This window comes from Psammomys obesus, unplaced genomic scaffold, assembly GCF_907164565.1.
Source record: "Psammomys obesus unplaced genomic scaffold, mPsaObe1.curated_primary_1811, whole genome shotgun sequence".
Lineage (NCBI taxonomy): Eukaryota > Metazoa > Chordata > Mammalia > Rodentia > Muridae > Psammomys > Psammomys obesus.
The window spans coordinates 594,391-618,492 of NW_026596131.1; the positions used below are offsets into that span (position 1 = coordinate 594,391).

Genomic DNA, 24,102 nt, shown 5'->3' on the forward strand with positions numbered 1-24,102 from the left:
AAAGAAAGAAAGAAAGAAAGAAAGAAAGAAAGAAAGAAAGAAAGAAAATGGCTGGCATTTGGGAGGATCACAAGTGTTTAGGCTAACTTGATCTATGTGATAAGACCCTGCCTTAAAAAAGAGATAGGTGGAGAGATGGCTTAGTGGTTAAGAGCATTGTCTGCCCTTCCAAAGGACCTGGGTTCAATTCCCAGCACCCACATGGCAGCTCACAACTGCCTGTCATGCCAGTTCCAAGGGATCTGACACCTTCACACTAATGCACATAGAATAAAATTATAATAATAAAAAAAGAGACAAGTGTGCCTAGTGGCATAAATCTTTAATCCCAGCACTCAGGAGACAGAGTCAGGTAGATCTGCGATATGTGAGTTCTAGGCCAGCCTGATCTATACAGTGATCTCCAGACTAGCCAGGGCTATAGGTGAGGCCCTGCCTCAAAGAAGAGAAAGAAGAGGAAGAGGACGAGAAGGAAGAGAAGGAAAACCCATAAAGCCACATGGTCACCTCTGAGGAAAATGAACAGCGAGGTCACAGTAACTTGCTGTAACAACAGGGGCGTGGTGGCCGTCAGCACCTTCCTGGTCCCAGCCCCGGGCCCTGGAGCTCCTCTGGCAGCCATCAGCTGCCCACAGCCTCACTGGCAGGATGAAGCTGTGGTGTGGAGCTTCACTACCCCCCGAGGAAGAGGAGCAGCAGGCAGAGGATGAGTGTTCAGAACCCTCGGCCGTCAGCCTTGGAGCGCCAGTACCACCCCTGAACCAGACTCCGCAAAGGCCCCTCTCGTGGAGGAAAAGATGGTGGCCACTCCCTTTTTGGACACTTACTACATTGCTAGGGATGCTGGAAGGAGATGGGAAAGTGCCTCTCTCTCTCTCTCTCTCTCTCTCTCTCTCTCTCTGTAGCAGCAGCTCTGATTATATTGATGATGCTGAGTGTCCCACTATGGCTTACACATGGTTTATAGAGGCAAAAGTCATGGGACACCCCCCCCCCATACCCTGGTCAGTAGAGTGGCTCAGAAGACACATGAAGCCTCTGGCCAGCAGCTGCAGCTGCCATCCATCATTTGGTTTCACCGTCTCCAGACTTCTGGTCCTTATTCCTCATCCACTTCTCAGAACTGACTGTCAGGACCAGCAAGATGGCTCGGAAGATGAAGGTACAGGCCATCAAGCCTGATGATCTGGGTGTAATCTCCAGATTCCACATGGGCAGAGAGAGAACTGGTTCCTGGAGGTTGTATATACACACACACACACACACACACACACACACACACTAAATTAAAAATGTCCAAACAAACAAAAACAAGTGACTTCCTATGATTTTCGAAGTCCCAAATGTCAGGACTTAGGGCTGCCCAGAATCTATGAAACATCATGACTGATTCTCCTACCTTCTTTCTCAGCCAGAACACCCAGACTAGGAGGCAAGACCCATAAGGGTCTTTGGGGGGACACATGGCTGCAAGTCAGGGACCCTGAGGCAGACACAGCCAGTCTCCCCTCTTTCCACCACCCCAGGGGCCACTCAGGTCTCAGTGGCTGGGCTGTCAGGCTCCTGTCCCTTCTGTGCCCCTTCCCTGTTTGTGCCCCTCCTTCCTTGCTGAATCATCCTGTTCCCATTGGTTCTGTTCTGGCCCTGGGCCGTACCTCCTCCAGCACTGTGTCCAGTGACCTCCAATCAACCTAGGCCACCCTTCCCTCATCTTTCTTTCCCCTGTGTGGTCAGCCTTGAGCTCCCTGATGTGTGGTAACTGAAGAGATCTGTGAGGATCTCATCAAGGACTCAGCAGAACTGGCATCGTGGGCCACTGCCCTGTCAGCCCCTGCCCATTGCAGGGTGGCTTACCAGGTTTGGCAGTTCTTTCAAATTAGTACCAGGAACTGGCCTGACCAGGGAGTGCAACATTCTGCAATGTTCCGTAGAAGGAAAGGGCTTGGTTAGCACCATCCGAGAAGCTGGGCTGGGCTGTGATGACCTGTGTCTACAGAGGGCTAGAAAAGACAGTGACTTGCTCCGGGACTCCAGGGTTGACAGCATGAGAAGTGACAGAGCCATGGAACAGCCTCCCTCACATTCTGTGAGGGCAGGAAGATTGTCTGAACAAGCCCTGAACCCTGCAAGCAAAGGGCAGTGTCGCCGCCCCCAGGAACTATGACAAGCCATTTATTCCGGGTTGATGGACGAGACTCGTAACACCCACTAATGAAACAGTCCAAGAGCTGAGCTGACATCTTGGGTCCCTGACATGTCTGTTTAATGAGAGCCTATCTCAAAATAATTATCGGTCACGAAAGGGCAAAATTTCAAGAGTCTGAAGAATAGGACCAGATATGTGACTTCATTAGTAGGTCTTGCCTACCCTGCATGAGGCCCTGGGTTCAGCCCCCAGCACCAGATAAACACTTCCTGGTAGCACACATCCGTAGTCCCCACCGCAATCCAGAGATGGAAGCAGGAGGAAGCAGTTCAAGAACGATCATCACATGAAGATTTCAAGGATAGCCTGGGATAAGAGACCTTATATTTATTTAAATAATAATAATGATGATGGGATTTTTAAGAAGAGCCTGGGGCCTGGTGAGGTGGCTCCAAGAGCTAAAGGTGCATGCAGCCAAGTCTGACGACTTGAGTTCAACTCCCGGGGCCCATGTTGTTGCAAGTTGTACTCTGACCTCCAGGCACCCGCCTCCTCCACAATAAATGGATAAAATGGGGCTGGAGAGATGGGTTAGAGGTTAAGAGCTTTGCCCTTAGCCAGAGTTCTATTCCCAGCACCCACTGAGGGAAGCTCACAGCAGCTTGTAACTCCAACTCCCTGGCATCTTATACTTCCTTCCTAATTCCTTGGGTATCCATATGCAGGCATACACACACACTAGTGTTTAAAACATGTTTAAAAAGTTCCTCACTGGATCTGGGCATGGCGGCACACACCTTTGATCCCAGCACTTGGTGGGGGTCGTGGGGGGAGGAGGGAAGAGAAGCAGGCACGTCTCTGTGAGTTCGAGGCCAGCCTGGTCTACAAAGCGAGTCAAGGACAGACAGGGTTACACAGTGAGACTCTGTCTCAAAGAGAGAGAGAGAGAGAGAGAGAGAGAGAGAGAGAGAGAGAGAGAGAGAGAGAGAGAGATTGCACTTGTTTCCTAACCAGCTTTTGGTGAGTATCCATCTGGCTGGCTGAGCAAATGGAGAACTCTGAAGATTTCTAGGTTCCTCAAGTCAAAGCTTGGAGCGCCAAGGGCAAGGAACTGTAGTTTCACAATGACCACAAGATGGCGATGGAGCGCTGTAGACAGCAGCCTCCATGCCTAGACCACCCACAGTTGTCCCTTCCTGCTCTCCAAGTGTGTTATGATCTGAGTGGATTTCTTCCACGAACCTTGGGCTTTTTCTATCTCTCATCTCTGCCTTTTTTTTTTTTTTTTTTTTCTGTTTCTATCTGCCCGTCCTTCTTCTCCTTCACCAGTGGTCATACAGAGATATGAAAGGGTTTTTTAAAAATGTTAACATTTGTGTGTGTGTGTGTTTGTGTATATGTGTGTGTGTTTAGGGGTGGTAGTTGGAAGCGTTTGGTTGGTTGGTTGGTTGGTTGGTTGGTTGGTTGGTTGGTTGGTTGGTTGGTTTTGGTTTTTCGAGACAGGGTTTCTCTGTGTAGCCTTGGCTGTCCTGTATTCACTTTGTAGACCAGGCTGGCCTCCAGCTCACAGAGATCAGCCTGCCTCTGCCTCTCCAGAGTTGGAAATGTTTTAAATGCCACATATTCACTGACACAGAAAAAAAGAGTCAGTTTTGTTTTGTTTTGTTTTGTTTTTCAGGCAGGGGTTCATTTATTCTAAGCTGGCCTCGAACTTACACATGGTTAGAATGGCCATGAACTTCTGATGTTCCTGCCTCTACTCCCCTCCCTGAGTCCTAAGACAGGCTTGCATCGATACATTCAGTGTTATACAGTGTGAGTGTTTGAACCCAGGGCCTTATGCATGCTGGGAAAGTCTTTTACCAACTGAGCTATGTCCCCAGAAACCCTCACAGTTGAATGGTGCCTGTCCTCTGGTACCTCATTGCCTTTCACAGGTTGGCTAGACTGGATACAGGCAGGCTTTCTGTGTCCATTCCCAAGCTGATCACTTGGACGGTAAAGCAAAGCTTTCTGTGGGCCTCAGCTGCCTATACCAGGTTCATTTCCCAAATGGGTCATAGCCCTCACCCACTGTGCAGGTGAGACCTGGCCCAGCCCAGCTAGCACCAGCAGCCTTTCGGCGCCTTGGTTTGAAGGCTTGGGGCCAAGAAGAGATCCCTGAGAGTTCTGAACCCAAGCAGAAGGAGAACAGAGCCCCTGTATGGCTTGAAATGGCTTTGGGGTCTCTGGGAGGCCCAGCCCGCTTCTCAGGGCCACTCTCTCACCACAAACACTTCCCTCCTGGATAGAAGGCCCTCAGATGGAAAACATTCTCCTTTCCCTCTGGGATATTTCCGGTGTCTAGTAAGAGCCATATGTGCCACTGTTGTGGAGAAATGGCATTTCAGGACTCCAGTTTCACAACACCAACCACCGCCCTCTGCTCCCCACTCTGCAAGCCTGAGTGTCAGTAAAGGGTATTGGCTTAACATGACCACTAGCGGTAATTCGAGTCTGCTTTGCAAATATCTGCCTAGTGCCAAACCCCACAAAAGCTTGCTTCCTTTCCTGTGGGGTTAGAATTAAACACACACACACACAGCGGGCTATCTATGTATGTTGCAGACTGTGTGTGATTGTTTGACATTCTCTGATTAATTTGGTTTCTTGGTGTCTAGAAAATAGTTATCTTCCTCCAGATGTGTTCTTAGTCAAATATGGAGTCATGTGATCAATTGTGTTTCCTTTTTCTCGTCGGCTTCCAGGAAGCTCAGTAATGAAAATAATAGTTTGCATATCTCAGTGGCCTCCCTTTATTGTAACATCATCCTTTAATTTTTATTTTATTATTATTATTATTATTATTATTATTATTATTTTGGTTTTTTGAGCTAGGGGTACTTTGTGGAGCGCTAGCTGTCCTGGAACCCACTCTGTAGACCAGGTTGGCCTTGAACTCACAGAGATCTTCATGCTTCCCAAATGCTGGGATTAAAAGTATGTGCCGCCACTACCTGGCTTGTTTTCTAATTGTAAACTGCTCCCATTCTGGTTTTCTTTTTCATTTTTATTTCTGTTTTGTTTTGTTGAAACAGAGTTTCTCTATGTAACAGCCTTGGCTGTCTGGAACCAGCTCTGTAGACCAGGCTGGCCTCGAACTCACAAAGACCTGATTGCCTCTGCCTCCCGAGTGCTGGGACTAAATGCGTGTGCCCCCGCGACGCCCGGCTCATTTTTATTTTTATACAGGTCTCACTTGTATGCTGGCTCAGGCTGGCCTGGAACTCACCATGTATACAGTTCAGGGTAACCCTGAGCTAACAGCACATTCTCCTGCCTCAGACAGGCAGGAATAATAAGCATGGGCCTCCACACTCGGCGTCCTGTCCCTTTTTGAAAGCAGGCAAATCTTCAGGGGTTCATCCAGTGAAAGCCATGAATAGAGTTGATCACTCCCATGGCACACACCTGAACCTGAGCCCTGAGAGGTCAGGGCAGGAGGGTAAAGAGTTCAGAGTCCTCTTGGCTACTTATCAGGTTTGAGGCTAACTTGGGCTACACGAGACCTTTGTATCAAAGGAGAAAAGAATAAAAACACACACATACACACACACATAAGGATGGAGAGGGCACTATCCAGAGCATTGACGAGAGTGGCATAGGTGGGGGAGCTGAGGCTCAGAGGGGCCAAATGGCCATCGCAGACCAACAGTTGAGTGGGGTTCACACCCAAACTTGTTAGTGCCACCCTGACCCTCAACCAGGGAACACATGCCCCTGCCTGGAGCTCCCCTCCTGGGTAAGAGCCAAGCACTGCCAAGTACCCCCAGCTGGCATCCAAGCAAGGTGGCTTTGTCCACAGAGGGCCCAGGGAGGATTCACCCAGCCCTTCAGGAGGCCGTTTGGAGGGTTGAGCTGAGAGGTTTTAGAACATCTATTATTTTGACTTAGAAAATACTATTTCTAGGAATCTGCGCTATGAACATGATCCACAGTATGGAAAAATTCCTTGCCAAAATATGTTCACAGTGGGCTGTTTATATTGCTTAACATGGAACCAAAGCAAATATTTGATAGCCCAAGAACACACAGTGTTCACACAGTGATGACACTTATGGGGACAGTTTTATCCATTTAGTCTAGGAGCTCTGGAGTAGACAGGCGCAGCTGTGAGGAATAAACTGGCCTGGCATAGTTTTACGTGCTGGTAAGCCAGCGCTTTGGAAATGGAGGCTCCTCCGGGGTTTAAGCTCAGCCCTGGCTGCTCATTGAGTTTTGAGACCAATCTGGGCTCTCTTTCAAAACATGTCTGCACAAAGGGGGGGCGGCACTTTTTGGCCATGTAAGCCATACTTCTAATATTCTGCTCTGAGATCAGGGTTAGAGCTTGGCTTTCCTCAGTGCCCTATGGCTTTGAGAACAGCCAAGGATGTTCTGTGACTCCTGATGTGTTTGAGAACACAGCTGTCGCCTCAAAGCCAAGAAGAGATTATTCCGGAGTGAAAATTGTGAGTGACCATGGCCCCAGAACATGAATTTAGGTTACCCCCAAATACTATATTCTGACCCAGTAATAGTGGAATGAAGGTTTCCTGATAACACAGCAAGATGCAAGTGTAAGTGGAGGTAGTTTTCATATACATCTGTGGGAAACAAGAGTAGGCCAGCAAAGGAGAGGCAACCCTGCCTGCACCCGGGCTCTTGGTGGGAGTCAGGCGTCTGTACCCTCCAAAAGGGTTTGCCAAATAACAACAACAACAACGGTCACACAGAGAGATGGCCAGCAATGAATGACTATTAAAAAGCTAAAAGTGGGGCTGGAGAGATGGCTCAGCGGTTAAAAGCACTGGCTGCTCTTCCAGAGGACCCAGGTTTGATTCCCAGCATCCACGTGGCAGCTCACAACTGTCTGTAACTCCAAGACTCAGGGAATCCCGTATTCTTTTCAGGCACACATATAGTACACACACACACTGAAATGTTATTGAAAAAGCATGAGTCAACTGATATTCTCTGCGAGAGGTTTATTAGGAGGGAGGGGGGAAGGGGGAGCAGGACATGGTGGGGAGAGAGAAAGGGAAATGGAAAGGGGGGTGCCCCAAGAGAGAGAGGGGGAGAGAGAGAGAGAAAGAGAGTAGAAGAGTGTAAGAGAGAGAAAGAGAAAGAGTGTGAGAGAGACCACGTGTCGGGGTTAGCCCTTTAAGGGGCAAGCTAACCACGCCTTCCAGGTGTGGCCACCTGGCTGGCGACACATGATGGCATCATAAGTTGCTGGGTAACCCAGGAGCAGGTTGTGTTTCAAAATACTAACACACACATTTTTAAAACTGGGCATGGTGGCAAACACCTTTAGTCCCAGCACTCAAGGAGGCAGGCAAGCAGATCTCTGTTAGTTCAAGGCTAGTCTCTTCTACAAAGGGAGTCTAGAACAGCCAGGGCTATTAAAGAGAGAGAAACCCTGTCTTGAAAAAAAAAAAAAAGAAAAGTTTTAAAAATCCTTTTTTGTTGTTGTTATTTTTGTAACTTGATTTTGTCTGTGTTTTTTGAGACGGGGTTTCTCTGTTTACCCTTGGCTGTCCTGGACCTCATTCTGTAGCCCAGGCTGACCTTGAACTCAGGAAGGCAGATCTCAGCCTGGTCTATCTACAAGGTGAGTTCCAGGACAGCCAGGGCCGTTCCACAGAAAAACCCTGTCTCAAAAAGCCAGTGTAAGTTGTCTTGCACTGGTGTGGCTGTCCGGGTCTTTGTTGTTTTTCTTCTGAGAACTTGACACGGGGGGCTGCCTGTTCACACATGCCACTCCACCCAACCTGGTCCCCTCCCGGTTCTGTTTTCCAGTCCCCGGTCATGTTTTCTTCCAGGTCTGTTTCGTAGGTCTCCAGCGTTCCGTCTCAGAGCTCAGGCCTGGCTCTCTTTCCCCAGCAGCCTACAGGTCAGGGGTCAATGTTCTGGGAGTGACTGTCACTCATTCTTTTTTTTCTGGCTATCAAAGGTGCAGATAATTAATAAGAAGCTGGATCTTAGCAACGTCCAGTCCAAGTGTGGCTCAAAGGACAATATCAAACACGTCCCGGGCGGCGGCAGCGTGAGTACGGCCACACCCCACGCGGTGTGCCCCGGCTTTCGCTGTGAGAAGTGTCCTGAGTGTGCACTTGGGAGACATTGCATAGAATAAATCATCGCAGGCTCGGGGCCTCCCTCCCTATGTTCGTTGGAGGGCCCAGCAGAATAGGGATGGCAATTGGCTTCCGCTGTCTCTTTGCCGAGGAGCTGGGTCCCCACATTACCTTGTCTGTGTTCCCAGAAGCCCCACAGCTATTGGCAATGTGGCTGAAGACAGTGGCCAACACCCCTTCCTCATCTCTGGGGCAGGTTCTGCTGTGGATGGTCCATATGACCTGAGTAGACACTAGGACTTCCTGTCCCATGCCGGGCTCAGAAAGGGCCCTAGCTAACCTAAACCTAAACACCATCCATTTTTCTTCTGGGTCTCCTTCATCTTTGAGAGAGGTAACAATTTCCCAAGCCTCTCGGTTAAATTTCAATTCCTCCCCTACTCCCCACCCCCCAATACAGGGACTCTGGTTGCAAAGATCCTAACAGACCAGTCACAGGTGACATTGCCTGCAGCCAGTTGGCCAGAGATAGGCAGTTAGGGTTTTAAGTTTGTCCTCCTTTAACCACCTCCGGGGACCGGCACATCTTCAGCCAGTCCCTGTGAGATATTCTCAGGCTCCCTCCATGGGCTTAGGGACTCCCTTGTCCTCCTGGCTGGCCTGTGCCTGCAGGATATGTACACTGGCCTCAGTTTTCTCCCTGCCAGCTCCCTCACTCCCCCACCCTGGGCTCTCTGTCAGTCCCAGAAGGAACCCAGGCCCTCTGAAAGCAAGTTCCGTGCTGGCTCAACCTTGTGACTGCTGGGAACACTGGGATGGGCTCTCTTCACCGAAAGGGCCTCGGCCCACAGGGTTTATTCTTGCAATGTGCTTCTGACTCCCGCCCTGGCACCCGCCCTGCCTTCTGACTCTTGGACCTTTGGCCCCAGAGCAGCAAGTGCCGGCCCCGTGGCTACTGCTTTCTCACGCTTACTCACAGTGTCTGCCTTCTCTGTCTTCCACTCCCCGCCGGTCACCCCACCTCCCATACTTGTTTTTCTGCTTCAGGAGAAAAGGCGGGGCTGTTGGCTACACGGCAGTTCCTGCCCAGTCTGATGCCCTGTGAGGGTATACTCAATAAATGGGTTCTGGAAAGAGATGTGTGGCGGAAAGAGGTGGGCTTTAGTGATCGATGTCCTTGTCCCTGGGCCCTGTAATGTCATTTATGATACTCTGGCTTCCCAACCCAGGCTTCCCTTGTGGCTGGAGAGGAAAGCCAGGGGTGTCTGGTTTTGCTCAGGTCTGGTCTGCTGCTGGGGTTGCAGCTCTGGCTCCTGTGGGCTGCAGAGGGCAGATGCTCCCTCCTGCAGGGGAAGTCGGGCAGAGCCGGCTCAGGGCAGCTCTGGTCACATGCTGGTGGCCGAATGAGGCTCCAGGGTATCAGGGAACTTTCTATTGTGTACTGCAACGTGTCTGCCTGTGAGCTAGCCTATGACCTTGCATAGAGTCACAAGATAGCCCGGGCTGACCACGAGGGCTGTCCTTGGCCTGTGGCCCCTGTTGACTACAGGATGAACCTGCAGAGGAAGTTCTCTTGAGGGAGGGGAAGGCACTGGTGGTTACAGCCTCTGGCAGTTTGGGGTGTAGGATCCTGGGCCAGGGCTGCACATCTGGCTAGCTCCTGGCTGCCTCTAGGCAGACTGCTTCTCCTCCAGCTCCACTTCCTGGCTGGGCTGTGGCCTCCTCTCCAGGGTTGCTCTGTGATATCTAGCCAGAGCTTCTCCCCAGTGCCACATACATTCCTTTCTCCTATAGCTAGTCCAGGCTTCCAACATCGCCTACCGCCCCCCTAAAATACAAAACACCATCAGCACAGCTGTACATGAAAACGAGAGGGGTTTGTCCATTGAGACCTCTGTGGAAGGTGCTTGCATGCTACAGGACAGGAGAGGAGCCTCTCCCTCCTTGGAATGGCCCCAGCCATGATCACTAAAAGCGGCAGTCAGCGACCAGCCATCTAAGCTGTAAAACCACAGTTCTGAGAGACCAGCTCTCAGGAACTCCATCTGCACGGGTGGTCTCTGTCAGGGCGTCCTCTCAGGGAAGCAACTGTCATCCCCTTCCCCCCCCACCCCTGTGGGTATTGCCGCAGGGCCGCCACGCAAAGGACGTTTGGGCTGGTGGGTCTCCCTGTGTGTCCCGTCTGCTCACTCACACTTGCTGAGACACTCACTAAACCTGCGATTTCTGCTGTGTGCCTGCCCTGCCTGTCGGCGTCGCTTTGCTCTTCTCAGTAGAAGCTGGAGTGTCCGGGAGACTGTGTGTCCAGACACCCAATGGCTCCTGCCCTGAGCCACCGTGCTGCTCCGGGTCCTGTCTGCCCACTAGTGGTCCAGGACTGTGGGAGCTTCCTGGATGAAGCGCACCCGTCCTCATCTTTGAGTCCCTTCTGAGGAGATTGTCCGAAGGGCTGCGTAGCCCTGTCACTTCTTCTCCCGCTGGTTGTCACTGGTCGGTCCTTCCTCAAGAAAAGGAGTTATGTTTTTTTATATTTAAATATCCACTAAATAGATATTGTGCTCGCATAGAAAGACCAGGCATCCCTGCTTTTCCATGAGAGGCTCGTGTGTTTCCAGGATTGAAGATGTTCAGGTCCCACAATTTTTTTTGAGGACCCAGCTTCCTGGGGCATGGGGGCTGGCTGGATTTGGGTGGGGGGGCATATTTTCCTCCCTGAGTGGGATGTATCCAGTAGCGGATGGGAGCCACCGACAATTGGTCCATCGGCTTTTGCGTTGTCTTCCCCCCCAGTAACACAACCCTCTTTATTCTTTTTCCATCCTCTCTGACCTGCAGGTGCAAATAGTCTACAAGCCAGTGGACCTGAGCAAGGTGACCTCCAAGTGTGGCTCATTAGGCAACATTCATCATAAACCAGGTAGCACTTGAGGAAGGCAGGCTTTGGGACAGGAGAGCACTGACTGGGCTGGAGGGTGCTCCCTGAAATAGGCTAACCTGGGCAAGTGACTGTTAAATGTGAAAGTGTTCCTGTGGCCTGGGACTGGGACTGTCCCTGCTGGCTCCTGAGCAGGGCCTTTTGTCAGCCTAGATGAAGGGTTCCAGAGTTCATCCTGTGGCTCTCCAAAAAAGCCTGTATAAAAGGACCAGCCGTGGTTCTGATTGGGCTGGCTCTGTGGACATCTCAGCTTTGTCCCTGCCAGCATGGGGGACACTTCATCAACCGCACCAGCTGCACAAGCCCGAGCTGCTGTCCTGTCCTCGCTGTGACCTTGTTTAAACCAAGCACCCTTCCCAGGAAAACCAGGCAGGCTACCACACCCTGGTGTGGTGACCCTAGTCAAAGAGGGAGAGGGAGTTTTAGGGTCTCCCCTCATTGTGCGTTTGGCATGCAGTTTGAGTCCAAGGTTTTAAGGGGCCTGCCTACAGGATGCTAATACGAAAATCTCTACCCCTGGAAGATATCCGGTTTAGAACTTAGCAAGCCTTTTCTCGGCCAAGTTTCATGTGCCTTTGAATGATCTCAGGAGTAAATGTCAGTTAGAAGAGGCAGGTAGTTTGCAAGACCTTTCGAGGGCTGTCTTATGCCTCAGCCTCCTTCTAGGCCAAGTAGAGCCCTGGCAGCTTCTGGGGGTTGGTTGGGCTGTTCTGCAATCACCTGCCCAGCCTCTGTCTGGAGTCTGAGTGCGCATGTTTTCCAGTGCTCCCCTCCTGAACCGTAACACCTGACCTCCTTTTTGACCGAGCCACCAGCAGCCCCAGGCACTTTGCTCTGCTGGCTTCCAGCTGGAGCTCATTTAAATATTCTAAGTCCCCCCCTACCCCCACCCCGCCCCTAGACTACAGAAGAGGGCGAGCTGGCCAGGGCCAGCAGCATTTGTGTGGTTGTGTTCCAGGAGGAGGCCAGGTAGAAGTAAAATCAGAGAAGCTGGACTTCAAGGACAGAGTCCAGTCGAAGATTGGCTCCTTGGATAATATCACCCACGTCCCCGGAGGAGGGAATAAGAAGGTAAGGGGGAGCCATAAGGGGAGGTGATGTGGGGAGACGTGGTTGAAGCTGGGCCCAGAGAGGTGGCTCTCAACCTGTGGGTCGTGACCCCTTGGGGGGTGGAGGTTCACATATGGGATATTTATATTACGGTTTATAACCGTAGGAAAATTACAGTTATGAAGCAGCAACAAAATAATTGTGTGGCTGGGGGTCACCACCGAATGAGGAACCATATTGAAGGGTCTCGGCATTAGGAGGGTTGTCCTGGAGGGTCCCATATGGACTATCTGGAGATAGATTCTCTCCCACTCAGCTGAGTGTACCAAGAACAAGGCCAGATCAGAGATCAAAGGCAGATCTTTCCCACTGGTTACCAAAGAGCTGGAGTGAAAAGAGTGGTGCTGACTGGGCACGTGGCCCAGCTGGCAGAGAGCTTGCTCAGCATGCACAGAGCCCCAGGCCCCATCCCCAGCTGCATAAATTGGGCTTAGTTGTGCACACCTGTGATCCCAGGTGGAGGCAGGAGGATCAGGAGTTCAAGGTCACCCTTGGTTAACCGGGTGTGGTGGCACACGCCCATAATCCCAGCTCTAGGGAAGGGCAGAGGCAGGCCAATCGGATGGCTGTGAGGCCAGCCTGGTCTACAAAGCAAATCCGGGCCAGTCAAGGCTACACAGAGAAACCCTGTCTCAAAAAGCCCAAAAAAGAAAAGAAAAAAGATCACTCTCAGCTACATAGTAAGTTTCAGGCCAGCCTGTGCTACACAGATTCTCACCAGACAGACAGACAAAGCCAGTGGAGCTGAAACCTCCGTCCATGGGAAGGGAAGCGCTCACCCAGGCTGCTGCACCTGTAGTTCCCAGTGGGGTCTCCAGGCTAAGGACTGGCTACACAGTGGGATGGCATGGGTAGGGTAAGGGAACACAGGTGTGTGTGGCTCCGAGCAAGCTTCTCTTCACAGGGTGAGGCTGCCCTGCCCCCACACTTGCCTGCCCCTGCATTGTGGAGAACCCTAGGCAGGGTCCTCCCAGCAAATGACTGAACAGAGGAATGTGCTGGACTCAGACCCAGCCTGGCATGAGAAAGGGCACTTCGCCAAGGTGGCTCAGCTGTCTTTCCACTTGGCCATGTTGGGTGGCCACTGTGAGTTCCCTGCCTGGCCAGTCCCCACAGCTTCCCACTTCCTTCTGCAGCCCCATCTGTTTGCATCTGCTGCTGTTTGTGCCCACGCCCTGGCATTACTGGGAAGCTCCTGCTGAGCTGATGAAATGCCTGACACAGAGCCCTCAGGCTGAGACAGCCTTGCCCCTGGATGGCAGGTCCTCTGGTCTTCAGGACCCCAAAGTGGACATGGACCTTTACTGCCCCAGGGCAGGAGACCTTTCACTCTTGGAAGTTGTCAAAAGCAGAAGACAGACAGGAGGCCATGCCTCACGGCTGCCAGGCAGGGCCCCTCCTCTAGGAAGGTGGGAAAGCATCTTCAGTGATGGCCAGAGCCCTGCTATTTCTGCCACATGACTGCCCAGTTTAAGAGTATGTTGTCCCCTATATGAGGCTCTTGCCCCTGGGGTCCCCCCAGAGTCAGGCTTGGCTGCACCTCAGAGTCTGATTCAGTGGAGCTGAGGCAGTTCTGCGCCTTGGAGATTCCCTAGGTAAGGGACGTTCTCCACCAGCCTGGGAGCTTTTATGCATAGAGGAAATTCTGGGCAGGCAGGATTCCCTTGGAGGCCTGATTTAGACAGATCTTCAGCCCCTCAGACTGTTTCTCCTTCAGAGAAATACCTGCGCCCCAGAGGTAGGGTGAGATCCAAGCAAAGGTGTCCTGTATCCTAGGACCGGGGCACAAGGCACAGGTGGCTCAGTAGTTCCGTGTCATCCTGAGCTGCACAGAATTGGAGCCGGTCCCGTGAGACCTCATCTCACAAAACCAGGAACAGCTGGGCTTATTGGCCCCAGCACTTGGGAGGCAGAGGCAGGTGGATCTCTGTGAGTTTAAGGGCAGCCTGGTCTACTTAGTGAGTTCCAGGACAGATAGGGCTAATAGAGTGACCCTGAAACACACACACACACACACACACACACACACACACTCACACACACTCACACACACTCACACACCTTTATCAAAGCTTCACTCAAATATCAATTACTTCACCTTTCAAGTGCAGTAATATGGAAGGTTCCTCTTTGCCTAAAAGAATAGCATACACATGTAGCCTAAATGAAAGCCTGATATTTCTCTGTGCCTACATTCAGGGCCCCTGCAAGAAGGGTTCTTTACCTCCAGGGACCTCAGACGTTGTATAGAAATGCAGTATGTGTGTATCAGACATGTGGGTGCCCACGGCTCAGAGCTTGGTATCCAGAACAAAGTTGAGGCATTTTGTGTCCGCCATTTTAATATGTAGAGACTGTTAGGCACGCCTCAGACTGCCACCTCATGTTTTCTGCTCTGCTTCCTTTTGGACTCCTGGCTATGGCATTGTTCTCCTCCAGCTACTGTGTGTGTGTGTGTGTGTGTGTGTGTGTGTGTGTGTGTGTGTACATGCATGCAGAGGCCAGAGCAGAACATCCGGTGTCTTCCTCTATTACTCTCCTCTCTATTGCCATGAGACAGGGTCTCCCACTGAACCGGAAGCTTGCTGCTGCTGCTAGGCTAGCTACCAGTGAGCTCCTGGGACCTGTTTCCATCCCTCAGTGCTGAGGTTACAGGCTACAGGCACGCACAGCCATGCCCTACTTTATTATTTGCGTGCCAAGGATTTGAACTCAGGCCTTTGTGTTTGCAGAGCAAGTACTCCTACCCTCTTAGCCACCTCCCCAGCCTGTGACATCTTTTCTTAAGGAGGGCTTCTTGACATCAGACCTTCTAGCACTCAGGCCAGTGCCTGCACCTGAAAGTACTTTAGTGCTCTCTGGCAATTGTGTGTGTGGTTGGTGGCTGTTGGCATCTGTGGTCCTACTTTCAGCCCTTTTCTCTTTTGTGGCTTTTTTTTTAAATGCTTGTAGCGGTGAGTTGGCAATACTCTAGCAGAGTCCAGAGCTGGCTGTGTGGCGCAACGGTAGAGCATTGGCAACAGCTTGGCATTCTTGAGGCTATGGTTCCATCCCCAGCACCGATAGTCAGACAGACAGGGTGACTGAGTAAAGAGCCCTTACGTTTTTTTTTTTTTTTTTTTTTTTTTTTTTTTGCCATTACATTTTTAGGATACATTTACACACATGTAAAATGTACAAGGTCACGCAAGGTTATTACCAGCCAGCATCATTCATCGTTCGGGGCGGCAGGAGGAAGGAACCGCCTCCGCCTCCATCAGCAGGGAGCAGGCAGATTTTGATGCACAAGGCACAGTGGGCTAGCTGTTGGCATGAGGAAGCTCTTTGTGGAGTAACAGAATACCAAGCTTGACTCTTGCTGGCACACACATGCAATCGCAGTAATCGAGAGACCGAGGGACAGCACGTTCCTGGCCAGCCTGTGCTGCTAAGTAAGATCTTGCTTCCAAAAAACCAAGCCAGGCCAGTGAGATTTCTCAGTGGGTAAAGGTGCTTGCAATCTAGCCTGATGCCCTGAGATTGGTCCCCAGGACCCAGATGTTAGAGGAGAGGACCAGCTCCCGCAAGTTGTCCTTTGATCTCGCATGCTCTAGAGCACATGAACACACACACATATAAACACACACACACACACAAATGTGAAAATATTAGACATACAGCCAGGTGTGGTATCACATGACTTTAATCCCATCAGTCAGGAGGCAGAGGCAGGCAGATCTCCATGGTTACCAAGCCAGACTGGTCTACATGATGAGTTCCAAACAGGCCAGAGCTACATACTGGTGTCCTGTCTCAAAGTAAATAAATAGAGCAATTAATTAATTAAAAAAATAAGTGAGCAAGGACGAAGCAAGCATTAAGTGTGAAAAGTAAAATGCAAAGCCCTGGGTATATTGTTCCCATATGGGTTAAATACATGTGTTTACTTGTTCGTGCAATGCGATATTTAAAAGACACAAGCGGTGGTCACTGTCATTGGGTAGGCAGATGTGGGATGGACACACAACTATTGCTAATGGGAAAACAGTAAAAACAAGTAGGGGTGGTGGCTCCTGGGCCTGCAAGTTAGTTGGTGAACTGTCTGACCATTGACTAAGCCAGGTGCTTATACCTGTGACTCCAGCCCTGGGGACAGGGAAGCAGGAATATCCAGAGTCCAAGGTTATCCTCAGGTGGATAAGAATTCCAGGCTAGCCTGTGCTACGTGAGAGCCAGTTACAAGAATAAGTAGATAGCAGGACATGGCAGCACTTAGGAGGCAGAGGCCAGCCTGGTCTACAAAGCAAGTTCCAGGACATCCAGAGAGCTACACAGAGAAACCCTGTCTCAAAACAAATAAGTTTAAAAAGAAAAGAAGAGAAAAAGACAGCAGTTTCCTCTGGGTTTCCTCACTGACTGTGCAGACAGTCGGCTCTCGCCTGCTTTCCCCAGCACTGTTTCTTACTCATCTCAGCCTCTACTTCTTGCAGATTGAAACCCACAAGCTGACCTTCCGGGAGAATGCCAAAGCCAAGACAGACCATGGAGCAGAGATCGTGTACAAGTCGCCTGTGGTGTCTGGGGACACATCTCCGAGGCACCTCAGCAACGTGTCCTCCACGGGCAGCATCAACATGGTGGACTCACCGCAGCTTGCCACGCTAGCCGATGAAGTGTCTGCTTCCTTGGCTAAGCAGGGTTTGTGATCAGGCCTCCGGGGTGGTCAGTAATTGTGGAGAGAAGAGAGAGTGAGAGTGTGTTAAAAAAAAAAAAAAAAAGAAAAAGAAAAAGAAAAAAAAAAAAAAAAAGAATGATCTGGTCCCTGGCCCTCTGCCCTCCCTGCTGCTCCTCACAGCCAGGCTTGACTGGCTATCACCTAACCTGCTTTTGTGGCTCAGCTTTGGCTCGGGACTTCAAAATCAGTGATGGGAATAAGAGTAAATTTCACCTTTCCAAATTGATTGTGGGCTAGTAAAATAAAATAATTTTTAAGGAAAAAAAAAAAAGTAAAAACATGGCCAAACCCAACACTTTCTTGGATAATTGCTATTGATTTTCCCCTACCCCACCCTCCCTTTCTTAAGTATTAGAGGGTGAAGGAGGCTCTGGAGGCTGCTGTTGGGGAGTTTTGAGGGTCTAGGGCAACTAATAGCCCACAGCCTCATCCTAGGGGCATCAGGGACGGTGGCAGCAACAAAAGATTTGAAACTTGGTGTCTTCGTGGAGCCTTCGGTGGGTGACATTAACGTGAGAGAGAGGACTGATGGTAGCGAAGGCTGAGAGACGGATGTGCTGGGAGTCAGAGGGGAGAGGTGAAGAAGACAGGTTGGGAGAGAGGACACTGGCTCCTGCCAAGCAGTTTGGGAAGCCCCAGCTATCTGCAGCAGCATGCTTGGATGGCACAGCTGCCTGTTTGGTAAGGGCCTGGGGAGTGTTGTGGGTCTGGGTGACCTTCCTGTAGGGCATCTCGTGGGAGTAGGGACACTGGGCAGAAGGAAGGTAGGCTAGAAGGCGGCACCTTGTAGATTGGTTCTCTGAAGGCTGAGCTTGACCCCCCCAGGGCCCTCGCTACTTCCTCCCTCTCTGTAGGGCGGGAGTCCTGAGCTGAGGAGCTTCCCTTTGCTCTCACTGAAAAACTTGCTTTACTATGTTCTGAAGTTTGGAACTGCTGTCATGATTTTGGCCACCTCACAGACCTGGGACTTTAGGGCTCACCAGTTCTTTGTAAGGACTTGTGCCTCTTGGGGACATCTACCTGTTCTCAAGCCTGGTCCTCTGGCACTTCTGCAGTGTGAGGGATGCGGGTCCCAGGCCTGCCATCCCTGCCATCCCTCCCACAGTCACTGCAACCCCTCTCCCTGCCCTACATTGCCCACGTGTCTGCCACGAGAGCCAGTCACTGCCGTACTCTCATCGTGTCTCACTGTCGTGAGTGCCCAGCCTCCCCTAGTCCCAGCCCTGGCTCCTGGGTAGATGTGCCCAATACCTGCCCTACAGGAAGGAGTGGAGTCCAGGGAAGGCAAAGACTTAGGGTTTAGTCTCTAGTCCTAAATCCCACTAATCCAACCAGTGTGCCTCCCAATCACTCCCCACCCTGGATGGGAGCTGGTGTGTGCCTGGAGATGACCCTGGACACATCTGCTTTTTTTTGCTTTAGATAGCGGTTGCCTCCTAGGCTTGACCCCCTTCTTGTGTTGAGCTGGAGGCAGTAAGCCAGTGTACTGCTACCAGTGTGAGCAGGCAGGAGTCCCAGAGCAGGGCCACACGCCTCCTATTTTTCCCTTCCACCCCAGCTTGTGATTGCTAGCCTCCTGGAGCCCAGCCGTCATTAAGTCCCCATGCACGTAATCAGCCCTCCACACCCCAATTTGGAGGGAACATACCCCTTGATTCAAATGTTTTTCCTCCAGTCCCCAATGGAAGCGGTACTGCCTGCTCTGCTGGAGCAGCCAGACATCTCCATAAATACAGCCCTTCCTTCCCTGTCTGCACCCTGTTGCGTCGTAGTTGGATTTGTCTGTCTGTCTGGGTTCACCAGAGTGACTATAATAGTGAAAAGAAAAGAAAAAAAAAAAAAAAAAAAAAGGACGCATGTATCTTGAATATTTGTCAAAAGGTTCTAGCCCACCACAGGGGATGGAGGGCCTGGATATCTGGTCGCCATCAGGACTGGCTCCAGGCCAGTGCAGTGTCACCCTGCTGAGGCATCCCATGCTCTGAAGGGTTTCCTCTGCATCTGGGACCTCACAGACACTGGATTGTGACATTGGGGGCCTCTTAGCTGCCAAGGCCTGAAGCACAGGGCTGGCTACTCTAGAGGCAGCAGGCTCCACCTGTCAGGGAGAGCTTGTAGATGGCCTGTTTTGCAGAGTGAAGATGGTCCTCTCTAATCACAGCCTCAAGTCCCACAGCAGCCTTGAAAAACAGTCTAAAGACTCCTGCATCAGAGAAAAGGACACCAGTGCCAGCAGAGAGAGCTGTGGCCCTAGAAATTCCATGTGTCTCCAGTAGGCATCACCCGGCCCTCTCCAAGCCTTGGCCTCCTCACCACAGGGATTAGGATGTCCCACTGAGGAAGGGGACATCTTAGGAGACTCCCTTGGTTTCCAAGATTTCGGCCCACTGACCTTGCATGATTGACTTCCACAGCTGCAGGGAATAGGCCTTTGGAGATTAGGACCCTCAGGCCCAGGTCTGCCGCTTTTGGCTTAGGTAGTTAAGGACAATGTGGAGGGCAGAAGGAAGCAGCCAACCTTTCCTATTAAAGAACTCTGTGTGCCCAGAGCCATATACTGTGAGCCTCCCTACTGCCGTCAGCCTTTACCTGTCCTTACAAATGGAGGTGTGGTTTGATGGTCTGTGGTCCCTTCATCATGGTTTTCATCTTACACCTACTTACCCATCCTGCAGTTCCTGTCCTTGAATGGGGGTACTCTGCCGTATCTCTTGTAGGGCAGCCAGCCCAGAAAATCATGCTTGGGAATTATCTGGTCAGTGCTGATAGGCTTGTGACTTCAGTGAGGACAATCCCCCGGGGGGTGGGGGCTGGCTCCTGTCGTTTTCCCTCATGCCTTCCCACTCCAGAGCCAGTGTCTTTGGGTGGGCTGGAGAGGATATACAATTTGCCTGGTTCCTCCAAGCTCTTGATTCACTTTACCAATAGTTCCACTTAAATTGACTTCAATGCTAAGACTGTATCCTGTTTGAGAATACTTGTGCTGTGGGGGGAGGGGAGGGAGGTGAAGATAGTTCATATGGGCAAAGGGAAGACTTGGAGTTTAGCAGTTAAGTCACCTGTAACCCCGTTCATGATTTTGACCACTTGGCTAGAGAGAAGAGGTGCCATGAGGCCAAAGCCAGGAGGCTTGGCTGTGCCACTGACAGCCTTTCTCAAGGCAGAGGTAGTGAGCTAGTTCCTTGCCTTCCCAGCCAGGTGCAGCTCTCAGGTTTGTGTAGGTATCTATGAACTGCTCTTGCCTGCTGCCCACTTGTGGCATCCAGAGTCCCTAATTATGCCTCCTAGAAACCCTGGCTTCCCTCCCTCTGACCACTGGCACACCAATATCACCTCTGGATTGGCTTCAGATCTATAGCCTACACCACTAGCAGCGGCCAAGACCACTTCCTTATCCTAGTCGGTTCTCCAGTACAGTAAGTGGGGATGAGGGCAGGGGTGGTTGGTAACCAACTGTAGATCTGTGGCTTTATGAGTTTATGAGTTCTCTCTGGCTTCTGAAAGGGTTACTTCGGGCAGCATCTCAGTCTCACCCTCCTGATGGATTGTAGCCTGTGCAGTTACTGTGCTGGGCATGATCTCCAGTGCTTGCAAGTCCCGTGATTTCCTTGGTGATTTTGAGGGTGGGGGGAGGGACATGAAATCATCTTAGCTTAGCTTCCTGTCTGTGAATGTCCACATAGTGTACTGTGTTTTAACAATTGATTTACACTGTTGCTGTAAAAGTGAATTTGGAAATAAAGTTATTACTCTGATTAAACAAAATCTCTGTTCATGAGTTACAAGACAACAAGAGTTTATAAGTTCTTTTCCCCTCTTAGAAAATTCAGAACAGTAGCTGAAAGTAAAAGCCAGACATCAGACAGCTTTCTTGGTTCATTCTCAGATTGTACTCATTGGCATACTACACTCAATTAGTACTCAGTAGCTAAACTGACCAGGTGACAGTCAAGAGTTCCCAAGGCCAGTGCCAGTTCATTCAAAGCTGGGGTGTATGAGATCCTTCACTCCTGGAACTTAAGTGCAGGGGTCTGGTGCTGGAACAAACTCCAGCCAATCAGCTGCAAATCTCCACCTTAATATGCATGTATTGCCTTCCTACCTTGGAATCTTACTATCAATCAAGGAATATTTTCCCTAAAGACTGGGGAGCTTTTCGCTGGCAATTATCACAAAGGAAAAATGAAAGACATTACCTACATTTTTTGGCAGGCTATTTCTCATGCAGCCCAGGCTGGCCTTCATGCTCCTGCTTCCACCTCCTCAGTGCTGGGATTATAGGGCCGTACCATGCTGTTAAGGAGGTCATAGGGCCTCATGCGTGTTTAAGCAAGCACTCTACCAACTAAACAGACCATCCTCAGCCCCAATTTTTGTTGAGGGCTATGGCATGTGGTGAGAGGACCTTGGGTGTCAGCCCATCCACTAGTTTAAGACACTGTTTTCCTGCACCACACGTGGCATGTTACTCTAGTGGCTAGGTATTCTTGGGCTCCCCATCTCTCAGAGGAACACTGGGATTATGGATGCCTGGCATCTTGTTGGTTCTAGATTCAAATTCAGGGTCTTGTATATAGCACATCATTCACTGAGCCATCTCCTTCACTCTTTGGTAATTATGTTGAGGTCACAGTCCTTAGATTCCTAATTTTAAAATATTTGTCTTCCTTGGTTCCCCTGATGTGCCTAGCCTCTGCAGACAGCTATCTTAATGCATATCCAGCATATCTTAATGCATACAGAAGCAACATAAAGGTAGGAAAATGGTCTGGAAAAGATGAGCTCTAAGCCTTGGAGAAGACCCACTTGCTTAATTGATACTGTAGATGAGAACTGGGCCCTTAGCCTCCTTGTAAGTAGCTGTAGTCTCTGCCAGGTGATAAGGACCAACTCAGATACCATGCAAATTACATACATTTTCATTTAATCCCTACACCCCAAAATTTGACTGGGTTGAAGTTAAAAATCCTCACTGGAGAGAACTTGAAATTCTATACTACTGACCTCTTAGAGAAAGGAACAATGAGAGTACTGAATCAATTGTTTTCCTTCAAGAGCAGATAGTATTTCTGACTTTAGTGAAACACCCATCACATTCCCTACCCAGCATTCCCAGGCAGTGTGGGGCTGCCAGGGCTCAGGGCAGCATAGCCTCAGAGAATGCTGAGGCTATCAACGTTGCCAGATACACAGTCCAGTACTACCAAGAAAAGCCTAACACAACTTTCTGTATCTTTTTTTATTATTATTTTTTTCATTTTTCCTTCCTTTTTTTTTTTAAGCACTAGTCTGTGCTTTGCGAACAGAATCAAGACATTAACAAAGATCAGCTTCTCTGAAGAAAAGCATTTCTATAGAACAAAGACAGCTACATGTTCGCTGCCATTACACAGCTCAAAGCAGGAAAAGAAAATATTTACAAAATACAAGTTTTTTTAAATTTTTGTCTTTTTTGGTTTTTTTTGTTTTTGTTTTTTTACAATGCTAAAAGGGTTATTCAGAATTTTCAACCTTATAAATAGAAGAAGCACTTTATGCATAGGGATATGGTGCATTATTGTTGTTTAAAGAAACAATGACAAACCTTTAAACTTGCAAACAGAAAGAAAAAATCACTAATGTTGAAAATTGTGAAAAAACCCCAACCATTAAGCAGTCTGCCTACTATTTTTGTACGATTATAAAATGGCAGAAAAAGAAAATTCCTTTCCCCCTCCCCTTTTTTTTGGTGATGTGATTATACATAAGACAGGCACAAGGCTAACAGGAGGTTGATGGGGAACGATGGAAACCACAGCTAGGACCAGACAGTGTTCCACAGGCAAGGGGAACAGGGGAGAGGGAGAGGCTAAGTGACTGACAGGGACGTGAAGGAAACATAACGTGAATAGTCAGTGAAAACATGATACAGTGATGCTGTGTACTCCACAGGCTCCCTAGTATGTTGGGGAGTGGGAATGGGTTAAGCAGTCCGAACTCTAATGTCATAGATGCTCTGAGTGCAAGGACTAATGTGTCTGTGTGAGTGCATGAATGGGAGAGAAAGAAGGGGAAGGAAAAGATAGGGTGACCTGAGCAGCTGCAGCAGGGTGCTGCAGTCAAGGAGCCAAGATGGATGACCAAATGCAGATGAAACTGAAAGTCTTCAAAGTCCAGGTGACAAGGTGAAGCTAGCTATCCTGCTGGCCCAGAGCTCTGTGAAGACCTGGCCAACAGAGCCAAGAGGTTGGCTGGAAGGGTGCTCCAGCATAGAAGACCAAGGAAGGGGTGCTCAGCTAGAGCTGAGCCAAGCCACAGATTAGAGGGAAGGGTAAGAGCCCAGACTGCTCTCTTCTACCCGACCGGAACCTAAGGAGGCTGTGCTGACCTGGAGCTTTTCACCCGCTGCCATTTGGCTGGTCCACCCTGCCCTACAGGTGCAAGGGACAGGGATGATCATCTAACACTGGTAAGATCCAACAGTGCAGATGACACCCGGGGCCAGGCCAGCAGGGGCTCTTCCTTAACTTGTCCGCCAACTGGAAGAAGTGCTCAGGTGTGACATGAGAACAAAACAAGAAAACAGAAACAACAAAACCAAACCAACCAAAGGAGGATCTAAATTCCTTAAATTCACTAAAAACTGTGAAAATTTCCAGCATATGATGTTTGAATATCAAACGCAGAGATTTTTGAAGCTTTAATGCCAATAGTAGTGAGTCTGTATAGTCTCATCTCCCGCTCATCTGTGAGTTGGGCGTTGAGCTGCAACTGCTGCTGTCAGATGCCGACTCTTCAGGGGAACAACAGGAGGGGAGGTGGGTGCCACCTCTGTCTCCCGGCCAGTCTTGCTGCCTGAGGTGCGGCGAGTGTATCGGGCTGCTGTGTCCTGTGCATCCAGCGGCTCCTCACATTCTGCCTGGGGACTGTAGGCCAGAGGGAAGGTTCGCCGCTCCCACGGCTGGACAGACTGTGGACAGACAAGATGATCTGGTGATGACCTATTTACAGCTCATTTTCTGTGCCAAGGCCTTGACCTCAGACTCATTACCCCGGAGCCTATAACCAGTCTGGGACAAATTTAGAAGACTCCTCCCAAGGCAGGTCCCCTCTGAACAAT

The 24,102-nt window shown here is 50.1% G+C and overlaps 2 protein-coding genes across 13 annotated transcripts in view; one reads left to right on the plus strand and one right to left on the minus strand.

Moving 5' to 3' along the window:
• Mapt (microtubule associated protein tau) overlaps nucleotides 1-17,296 on the plus strand; it is an 89,135-nt gene extending 71,839 nt beyond the window's left edge. For 4 of the 7 annotated variants that reach the window (XM_055592309.1, XM_055592303.1, XM_055592304.1 and 1 more), the window contains 4 exons: nucleotides 8,121-8,213; nucleotides 11,080-11,161; nucleotides 12,138-12,250; nucleotides 16,759-17,296. In XM_055592309.1, the coding sequence (XP_055448284.1) occupies nucleotides 8,121-8,213; nucleotides 11,080-11,161; nucleotides 12,138-12,250; nucleotides 16,759-16,974 (504 nt within the window). In that variant the 3' untranslated portion in view covers nucleotides 16,975-17,296. The remainder of the gene's footprint in view (nucleotides 1-8,120; nucleotides 8,214-11,079; nucleotides 11,162-12,137; nucleotides 12,251-16,758) is intronic. The other 3 variants (XM_055592305.1, XM_055592307.1, XM_055592308.1) reach the window with 1 other exon arrangement.
• Nucleotides 17,297-22,209: 4,913 nt separating this feature from the next.
• The window catches only part of Kansl1 (KAT8 regulatory NSL complex subunit 1), a 127,721-nt gene continuing 125,828 nt past the window's right edge, over nucleotides 22,210-24,102 (minus strand). For all 6 annotated transcript variants that reach the window (XM_055592159.1, XM_055592163.1, XM_055592161.1 and 3 more), the window contains one exon: nucleotides 22,210-23,952. In XM_055592159.1, coding sequence (XP_055448134.1) covers nucleotides 23,725-23,952 — 228 coding nt within the window. In that variant the 3' untranslated portion in view covers nucleotides 22,210-23,724. The remainder of the gene's footprint in view (nucleotides 23,953-24,102) is intronic.